The sequence below is a fragment of the Mus pahari genome, chromosome 9 (assembly GCF_900095145.1).
Source record: "Mus pahari chromosome 9, PAHARI_EIJ_v1.1, whole genome shotgun sequence".
In the NCBI taxonomy this organism is placed as follows: domain Eukaryota; kingdom Metazoa; phylum Chordata; class Mammalia; order Rodentia; family Muridae; genus Mus; species Mus pahari.
In genome coordinates this window covers 49854855-49864945 of record NC_034598.1, presented here as the reverse complement: position 1 = coordinate 49864945, position 10091 = coordinate 49854855, and the positions used below count along the sequence as shown (strand labels likewise).

The window sequence follows — 10091 nt, the reverse complement described above, 5'->3', positions numbered from 1 at the left end:
GGAGAGGTGAGGAGCACGGGGGAGAGGTGAGGAGCACGGGGGAGAGGTGAGGAGCCCAGGAGCCCTCTCCCACTCTGTTTATGCGGCACAGACACTCACAACTGTCTCCTCCAGCCCCTTGAGGTCCTGCTTGGACTGCTCATGTCGCTCATACAGAAATCTGCAGCAGGAAAAATAAGGAGAAAGAGGGACAAGAAAGATCCCTCTGGACACTCCTCCCCAACACTCCCTTATCTTAGTCATCGTTTAATATACAAGCTACTTGTGTTTGCTATGCAGTAATCAGAAAGGAATCCTTAAAAAGAGTTCAAAGAAAATTTACTCTACAATTTATGGCTAAAACTCCCAGGCACCCATCTTGCCAACATATACATATAAAGTTTCTTGGGATCAAACCATCCATACTATTTCAAAACCTGATTTTCATACTTGATAGCCCTGGTGGTCCTGGAACTCACTGTATTGACCAGTCACAGTGAACCACCTGCCTCTGCCTCCCAAGGGCTGGGATTAAAGGCGTGGGCCACCACGGCTGGCCTGACTGTCCTTTCTGCTGGTGTCCTCTCTCTCTCTCCACCCCTTCATGCTTGCTTCCTGTGGCTCTCCTCACTGAGGCCACCCACGCATCCCGCATCTGCACACCTCTGCCGGTAGGCGTGTCACTCACGTCAGCTCCTGGAGCTTGGCGCTCTTCTCGTTCTCTTCGTTCTTCAGCCTCTCATGATCGGCCTGAAGCTTCTCCAGCTCTAACTGGAGCTTCTGGTTCAGGCTAGAGAGGGTGGGACATAAAGAGATGCTAAAGGGGGAAAAGGAAGCCCCGCACCCCTCACACGATTGCCTTCTATACGTCCCAGCGAGCCCTGATGCACCTGACTCTATCAGGGATACGCATTGGCTACCACTTTCATGGCAACACGGGACCCCGAGTACTGCAATCATAAAAGTTCCAAGGACAGGTCTAATTCTAACCACTTGTGTCTCTTAATTAATTTCTTATGTGTACGGGTGTTTTGCTTGCGAGTATGGCTGTGTGCCTGGTATCCAAGGAGGCCAGTAGGGGCAGTCAGGTCCCCTGGGACTGGAGTTACAGATGCTTGCTAGGAATCAAACTCAGGTTCTCTGGAAAAGCAGCCAGTGCTCTCAACTACAGAGCCACCTCTCCAGCCCTTCTCGTGTCTCTCGAGTTTGGGCCTCAAGGCCTGTCATTGTTGAGGACATTAAAGATCCAGAAGGATCGCTTGAGTGGCCACAGCAAGATAAGGGGACTTACAGACACTGGAGCCACCTCTAAGCCCCGCCCCTTACTCTTTCAGCTCATCAATGGTCTTCTGTTTCTCATTGATCTCATCCCGGAGGCGGGCCAGCTGCCGGTGATGGGCCTCACGGTGATTCTCCATCTGTAGTTCCAGGGCCTTCTGCAGAGAGCACAACCCTGTGCTCAGAGCCAGATTCCCAGGCTGACAGAAAGCACAGCCCCTGCCCGGCCATTCCACACCTCCCCAGCTCACCTTCACCTCTTCCGCGTCCTGTGTGTCTGGCTCCTTGTCTTTCAGAGCTACCTCGTGCACAGTTTCTAAGTGAAAGAGAGGAAGACAGCTTCCATGACACCAGCTCAGGTCCCAGGGGATGGGCGCATAGGGACGTTCTGGGCTGGGACAGTCCGATTCGCCTTGTCGGGGTGAGGGTCTAGGATTCGAGTAAAATGAGCGACATGCAGAGGCCAGGCTATATGAGGAGAAGCAGGTGCCCCAGCCAACAGCCCAGGACTCAAGCTGATGTTAAGTGAGGAGCTGTCCGGCCATTTCCTCCAGTGTGTGTGACTGTCCTAGGCGTCCCTCTGGGACCTTAGGTCCAAGGGGCCTCACCGTGCGCCTGGAGCCTGGCTAGCTCGTCGCTCAGGGAGTCGTAGGACTCTTCCAGGTGCCGTTTCTTCAACTCCACAGTCTGCATGTACTCCGTGAGTGAACGGATCTTGGCCTCATGCTGGCGGGGAGGGGGGGGGAAGGGGTAGATGGCATCAAGGAGACAAAGGCAAAGTGTCTTTCCCTGTAAACTGCCGCTATCCCTCGTAGCCCCTGTGAGGCCAAAGGCCAGAGGCTGGTCCTATGGAGACTCTTCCTTTAGGCAATGGGGTCAAAGGTCAGTGCCCCTAAACTTCATGCCTGGATCCTTTTCCCTGTCACCCTAGCTCTTCAGGCCTTGATCTCCATTGACCCAAGGCTCTCATGCTATGGCTCCCGTTCTCAGGTGCTCACCTGTGAGATGAGCAGCTGGCAAGATGACAGCTCCCTCCCGGTCACCTCCATCTTGCGGTGACACTCCACCTGGAGGTTCTCCAGCTGCCTACATCGCTTAACCACGGACTTCACCTCCGACTTGATCTTGCTGATGTAGAGTCGGGCCACCGTGAACTCCTCCTCGATGGCCCCACTGATCTCCACGGGCTGAGGGTGGACAGAGGAGCGAGAGCTGCTTTTTTGAGGCAGGAAGCCCATACCTGCATCCCTCCCCCGCCCCACCTGACTCGCTCCCCTTCTCAGGTACTCCAGGAAGCTGGGAACTCATCAACACCTCTGAGCAGCTTGTGCTGGCTAGTTCAGCTTGACACAAGCTAGCATCCTCTGAGAGGAGGGAGCCTCGACTGAGAAAAGGCCTCTATAATACCAGGCTGTCCACAGGCCTGCAGGACATTTTTTTTTTTTCAAATAGTGATCAATGCAGGAGGGTCCAGCCTACGGTGGGAGGTGTCACCCTTGGGTTGGTGGTTCTGGATGCTATAAGAAAGGAGGCTGAGCAAGCCATGGAGTGCAAACCAGTAAGCAGCACCCCTCCATGGCTTCTGCTTCAGCTCCTGCTTCCAGGTTCCCTCAGTGGACTGAGATCCATAAGCTAACAGACCCTTCCCCGCTCTGGTTGCTTTGGTTATGGTGTTTCACCACAGCAGCGGTAACCCTGACTGAGACACGGCTCCTATTAACTAGCATCTCCCTTCAAAGCCTCTGTTTACATCCAGATGTTGATAGTTCTCCCTTCTGCCTGGAAAACTGATGAATCTTTTCTTTTGTTTGCTGTATCATCTTTGCTAGTCTTGAACCCCTGACCTAAGCCTGTCTCAACCTCCCAAGGGCAGGACTGCAACTGCACACCTTGGCACCCTGAGGGACTTTCTTATGCACAGATTTGCATGTCACCCTACCCGTTGTCACCTCTAGACCCTGCTAATATCACCTGATGGCACTGCCCTCCGTCCCACTCACCAGCTTAATCTCGCCGTTGCCCACGATGACACTGAACTCACTCAGGTCCTTCATCAGCCCATTCAGCACCTCAGCAATCCGTTTTCGCTGGTGTCCACTGACCTCCTGGAGCCGCTGTAGCTCGGACTCCAGGGACAGCATGGTGGCCTAGGGACAGCCCCTAAGGTCATTACCATTGCCAGCCTCCTGCTCCCCTTCCCAGCTTGAGCAGAGCCTCTCATGTCATGTAAGACTCTAAGGGCTGCTATGGAGAGAATACAGACCCTGCAGAAGCCTCTGGAAGAGAGAAGGGCAAATTGCAGAGGCAGGGCGGGCGGGGGAGGGTGTCTCGACACACGCAGCATCAGCGCAGGGGCAACACCAGACAGCAGTGGCAGGAGGCAGAGGCGCTGTGAGGGCAGGGAGCCCCTCGGGGCCCCTCGCCAGCCACTTACCACTTTCTGGGACAGTTCATCCACCAGCAGCTGGTTCTGCTGGCTCTTCTCCTCCACCTCCTGGGACTTCTGGTCATAGTTGACTGCCAGCTCCTCCAGGGCCTGCAACACTTCCTTCACCTCGTCCTTTGCGGCATCATTCTCGGACTGCAGGTGACTCAGCTCCCGCTGGACCTTCTCATTGTCTCCCCGAGTGGACACTAGCAGCTTCGAGGAAGTGACAGGGCTGTCTGTGTGAGCTAAGTTCCAATGCCCCAACCCGGCACACGCTCGGAGTACACGTCAAGGGGAAGCGAGTTCCGGGCTTCATTGACAGGAATGGAAAAGCACGGGGCTCCCTCACAGGGACTTAAGAGCAACTGGCTGGTCACTACTATGCCTGTTTTAGATAAAGTTTCCTGTACCCAAGGCTTGTAGCCTAGAATGGCCTGAATGTCTATCCTGATCACAGGTGTGCACCAGATCCCAGGTCTGTGCCACTGCCACTGTTTTATGCTCTGCTAGAGACCAACCCCAGGGCTTCATGCATGGTACACTCACACACTACCAGCAGAGTTGCATCCCCAGCAGCCCTGACCCTGGGTTAAAGGAGCATTGTTTGATGGGCAGGGATGGATACGATCCCTCACTCCGACCATTACCTCTTCCTGGTCCAGCATCTGCTGCTTCAGCTTCTCGATGAGCTGGCTCTGCTGGTTGATCTCATCATCCTGTCAGAGACGAGAGAGGATGTGAGCGGCTACTTCTCCCAGTTTAGGGTGCTGCGATGGGAGGGAGAAGCCAGACCCCCTAAAATCCCGAGTTGGAAAGCTCACACATGGAAAGGTGGCCTTTGCCCTGCTTCCCTAGGGGGTGACAGCACCCTTTCAGTCTGTGTGGGATAACCTTGACATCACACAGCAGAAGTCTACACATCCATATCCTCTGGCCTGGATCTCTCCTATAACCACTCCCATCTAGCCAAATCATTTAAAAGCAGAAAAATCAAATTAGGGCTGGAGAGATAGCTCACGGTTAAGAGCACTGACTGCTCTACCAGAGGTCCTGAGTTCAATTCCCAGCAACCACATGGTGGCTCACAATAATCTGTAATGGGATCCGATGCCCTCTTCTGGTGTGTCTGAGGACAGCAATGGTATACTTACATAAATAAATCTTAAATAAAAATCTTTATTTAAAAAAAAGAAAGAAAGAAAATTGAAACTTGGGGTAGTTTGATGTGGTTTGATTTGGTTTGGTTTGGTTTTTTGTTTTTTTTTTTTTTTTTGAGACAGGGTTTCTCTGTGTAGTCCTGGCTGTCCTGGAACCCACTCTGTAGACCAGGCTGGCCTCAAACTCAGAAATCTGCCTGCCTCTGCCTCCCAAGTGCTGAGATTAAAGGCATGCACCACCACTGCCCGGCTTGTGGGTACTTTTTGAGACAGGGTCTCATGTAGCTAAGGCTGGTCTCACAATATGACTGCAAATGGCCTGGAACTCTTGATTCCCCTGCCTCAACCAAATAAATAAAAATAGGCATGTGGAACCTTGGCCAGGATCTTGGTGTGTATGTATGTGTGTTAAGACTTGGTTTCACCATGTAGCCCAGGCTGGCCTAGAACTATGTATCCCAGGTTGGCCTCAAATTCCCAGTCTTCCTGCTTCAACCCTCTAGATGCTGGAATATAGGCATAAATAGCATAGGAATATAGGTAGAAATAGCATAGGAATATACGTAGAAATAGCATACCTGGATCAAATGATGTGTGTGTAAATCTTTTAAAATATTTTTATTTTATTATTTTATGTGTATGGGTGTTTCTTCTGCCTATGTGTCTGTGTGCCACACGTGTACCTGGTGCCTGCAGATCCAGAAGAGAACATCAGACCTCCTGAAACTGTAGTTACAGATGGTTGTGAGCCCCCATGTAGTTGCTGGGAATTGAACTCAGGACCTCTGGGAGAGCAGCCAGTTCTCTTAACCACTGAGCCATCTCTCTAACCAGAAAGGCAAATGCTTATGCATAACCAAATTCATTTTGAAAAATGGACTGGATATCTATTTGAAAGAATTTTTTACCAGACAGGGTGTCCAGGCTGCCTTAAACTTCCTATGTATCTGAGGATTGCCTTGAGCTAGCCCCCACGTAAGTGCAAGGATTACAGGCATGTGCCTCCATGTAATGTGCCTGGCATTACATACTGCTGGAGACTGAACCAAAGCTTTGTGCCTTCCAGGCAGGCACTCCTCCAAGTGAACTAGCTCCAAACAGATATATTTATGAAGAATTGTTAATGGAGCAGAAAACCACTTGTAATGTACCTAAAAGATTGGAGTCCATCAGGACGGCCGCACTGGTAACCCCAGCACCAAGGAGGCTGAGTCAGGAGAATCAAGAGTTTGAGGCTCACCTAAAATGTGAGACCACCTAAAAGAAAACTATTAGGTGCAAATGACTTCAACTGTATATATACCTCAGCCGCACAATACACGAAGAGGAGTTAAACATTAAGTGTTGTCTCTATGTGATAATGACCAGTATTTTTCTTTTTCTTTTTTTCTTTTTTTTATGGTTTTTCGAGACAGGGTTTCTCTGTGTAGCCTTGGCTATCCTGGAACTCACTTTGTAGACCAGGCTGGCCTCAAACTCAGAAATCCACCTGCCTCTGCCTCCTGAGTGCTGGGATTAAAGGCGTGCGCCACCACGCCCGGCTATGACCAGTATTTTTCATGTTCTTCTATCTTTAAAACTCATTTTCCACATTATAATGGTTGTACAAACCAACTTTTAAACCAGCTACAGTGTGCGTGGGCTTGAGTGGTGTGTGCACGGGGAAATCAGAAGCACTCGTGGGCGTCACTTCTCTCCTTCCACCAGGTGGGGCCCTGGCTGTAACTCAGGTCATCAGGCCTGGCAGCAAATTCCTGCTCCTGCTGTCTCACCAGCCCAAGCTCTGTGACCTCCCATCTCTGCCTTCAGCTCCCTGCACACTGCGGACTCACCTTGTCATCAAGCTGCTTGTAGAGACGGCGGATCTCTTCCTCATATTTCTGCCTTTCCTCAGGTGCGATGCGTACCACAATGGATGAGTTGTCATTCACAGGGGTCTCCTCACAGAGCTCAGCTCCCAGAGCTGAGTCCTCCCCAGCCAGGCGCTCAGTCTCAGGCACATTCTCTCCTGACAGAGGGACAGGAGAGGAAAGACAGTGTGGATGTTAAAATCATCAACCGCACAGTATCTAGCAACAGTATCTAGCATCACCTATGCGACAAACTCTGGATATCTAAGAGGGAGTTTCCAGACTAAGTTAGTTCAAGTGAGCAAATCCACCTTAAATGTGGGCAGCACTGAGCAGATCCACCTTAAATGTGGGCAGCACTGGGCACATCCACCTTAAATGTGGGCAGCTTCCTGACTGCAGCTGCCTCTTGCCCCTGCCACCACACCTTTCCCTGTACCCTCAGACTGTGAGCCAGTGTAGACACTTTCATCCCTGAGTTGCTATAGCGAGGTGTCATGTCACAGCAGCAGGGCAAGTGGCCTGAGTCCACCCTGCCAACTCCCCAGAGCCCGGATCTCCAGGACCTCAGGCTCCGTTCCCACAGCCTTGCTTCCAGAGGTTGCTGGCCTACACAGGGCTTTCCCGAAGCCACTGTCCCTCACTCCCACGGGATCCCGCTCTAACCACTGCGCCACCGGCTAAGCTCAGCCTCCAGCTTAGCAATTGTCTCCTTCTGGGCCTTGGTCTTCTCCTTCTCCTTCTCATATTTCTTCTTCCATTGCTCAGCAGTCAACTCCAGATTCACTGAGGCAGTGTTCTTGATGGTCTTCGCCCTGAGCGAAGAGAGAAACAAAGATGAGATGCCAGCCGGTCCTTGGTGATTTGGTGTATGTACCTGTGTGTGTGTTTCTGTGTCCATGTGTGCCCATGTGTGTGTCTGTTTGTGTCCGTGTGTGCCTATGTGTCTATTTGTGTCTGTGTGTCTCTCTGTGCTTGTATGTGTGTGTCTGTGTGTGTGTCTGTGTGTCTATCTGTGCTTGTGTATGTGTGTGTATGTCTGCTTGTGTTTGTGTGTGCCTATGTGTGTCTGTGTCTATTTGTATCTGTATGTCTATCTGTGCTTGTGTGTCTGTGTGTGCCTTTGTGTGTATGTGTGTCTGTGTGTCTCTATGTGTGTATGTGTCTATGTGTACCTGTGTGTGCCTATGTGTATGTGTCTGTGTGTGCCTATATGTGTGTCTGTATCTGTGCCTGTGTGTGTGCCCATGTGTATGTGTGTGTATGTCTGTGTGTGTGTCTGTGTGTCTATCTGTGCTTATGTGTGTGTCTGTGTATATGTGTGTTTGTGTGCATGGTGTGTGTGTGGCTCTGTGTATCTATCTGTGCTTGTGTGTGTATCTGTGTATGTGTGTGTGTGTGTGTCTATCTGTGCTTGTGTGTGTGCCCATGTGTATGTATGTGTATGTCGCTGTGTGTCTGTGTGTGTGTCTGTATGTCAATCTGTGCGTGTGTGTGTATCTGTGTGTCTGTGTGTGTGGTGTGTGTGTAGTGTGTGTATGAACAGGAAGCGATGGGACAGCGGCAGTGTACCCAGGACCCTCTGGGGACCCTGACACTGACCGCTGCCCAAACATGAGTGTGGACTTGGTCTCTGCATCATTGTAGCTGGATGGTGAGCAGCAGATGAACATGGTGGTCCTGCAGTTCCCTCCCAGAGAGTCCTGGAGAATCCTCGTCATTTTGCTGTCGCGGTACGGCACGTAGCTTTTCTAGAGCAGGAGCAGAACATGAATGTGAAAATGATTTCAACTGGATAACAAAGGGCAGTGCTGCTCCCTGGGGGCTGGGGCATGATTAGAACTCGGGGACATGGGGAGGGGTGGGGGTGGGGGGGACGCTCACAGTGCCCTCCGCCAGGGCAGAGATCACGTTCCCCAGGGCTGACAGCGATTTGTTGATATTCTTTGCCTCATCCAGAACAGCTCCCTCTGCTCCTGTCTTGCTGACCTGTCGGAGAAGGACGTATAGGACGTGTGTCAGGAGGAGGGGAGGCTCCTCCTCTCCACTTAGAAAAAGAGGGAGAGAACGGAGAGGGGGATAAAGAAAAGAAGCTTGGCCCCTCCCTCCTCTTGAGCCCTCTTGCTGAAGCTCTCCTCCCTCCCTCCTTTGTATCAATCATATGAACTTTGTATCAACTATATAATGACTGGGAAATTCAAAGTCAGAGGGTGAATCGGTGACTGCCAGGGGATGGGAGGTAGGGAAAATGGAAGCACTCTAGGATTCGGCAGTAATTGGCAGTGTATCATATTGAGAACAAACTAAATTGTGGATTATTCAGGGGTGAGGGTGGGAAGAGTCACCACATAGCCCAGGCCGGCTTCACACACATGCTCATGTTGCTCCTGCCCACTGACTACAGGAATCACACGTGACACCCCCATGCCTGACTCACGACCGGTTACTTGTGTGTGCAGGTGCTTGTGTGTGGAGGTCAGAGGTCAATTTGGTGTTGTTCCTCAGAAATTATCACCTTAACTTTGAGTCTGGGTATCTCACTGGAACCTGGGGCTTTCCGGTCAAGCTATGTTGGCCAGCCAGTGATTCCCCAGGGTCTGCCTGCCTCCACCTCCCGGTGCTGGACTTAAAAGCATTCACCACAATGCTCAGGTTTTTACTGGGTGCGAAAGACTGAACTCAGGTCCTCCCACTCATTAACTAGCACTTTACCCAGTTGCTTTGCTTTATTTGAGACAAGGAGACTAGTCCAGGCTGGCCTCTAACTCCCTATGTTGCCAATGATGACCTTGAACTTCTGACCCCCTGCTTCCATCTCTTAAGGTGATAACAGGCGTGCACCAGTATGTCCTGCTTATGCAGGATGGAGAGCAAACCCAGGGTCTCATGCTTGCTAAGTAAGTGCTCTACCAAGTGAGTTATGTTCCCAGCCTTGGATTATCAGTGTGTGTGTGTGTGTGTGTGTGTGTGTGTGTGTGTGTGTGCGTGCGTGCGCGCGCACATGAAAGAAAAAAGAGGGAGGGAGAGAGAGAAAGAGAGAGACAGACAGAGAGAGACAGAGACACAGAGAGAGAGACAGAGAGAGATTGGGTCAGGGAGCATGCATAGCATGTGTGTGGTCGGAGGACAACCTCAGGCGTGGGTCCTCAATTTCTACCTTGTTTACCTTGTTTAAGGGTGAGTCCCTTCACTGTTCACTGCTGATTACACCAACTCCCTCTGACCATAGGAGCACTCCTTTAACTGTAGGAGCACACTTCTGACTGTAGGAGCTCTCCCCTGACTGTAGGAGCACTCCACTGACTGTAGGAGCACTCCACTGACTGTAGGAGCACTCCACTGACTGTAGGAGCACTCCACTGACTGTAGGAGTACTGCTCTGACCGTAGGAGCACTCCT

The 10091-nt window shown here is 51.3% G+C and overlaps 1 protein-coding gene across 1 annotated transcript in view; it reads right to left on the bottom strand.

Annotated features, from left to right (window-relative positions):
* Positions 1–10091, bottom strand: part of Kif5a (kinesin family member 5A) — a 39053-nt gene that overhangs the window by 9014 nt on the left and 19948 nt on the right. The window contains exons 9-21 of the mRNA XM_021204460.1: positions 8577–8681; positions 8295–8443; positions 7359–7507; positions 6675–6850; positions 4333–4401; positions 3692–3898; positions 3258–3404; positions 2256–2444; positions 1866–1983; positions 1509–1573; positions 1306–1415; positions 668–769; positions 100–160 (exon numbers count right to left, since the gene is read on the bottom strand). Of these exons, the coding sequence (XP_021060119.1) occupies positions 100–160; positions 668–769; positions 1306–1415; positions 1509–1573; positions 1866–1983; positions 2256–2444; positions 3258–3404; positions 3692–3898; positions 4333–4401; positions 6675–6850; positions 7359–7507; positions 8295–8443; positions 8577–8681 (1647 nt within the window). The remainder of the gene's footprint in view (positions 1–99; positions 161–667; positions 770–1305; positions 1416–1508; positions 1574–1865; positions 1984–2255; positions 2445–3257; positions 3405–3691; positions 3899–4332; positions 4402–6674; positions 6851–7358; positions 7508–8294; positions 8444–8576; positions 8682–10091) is intronic.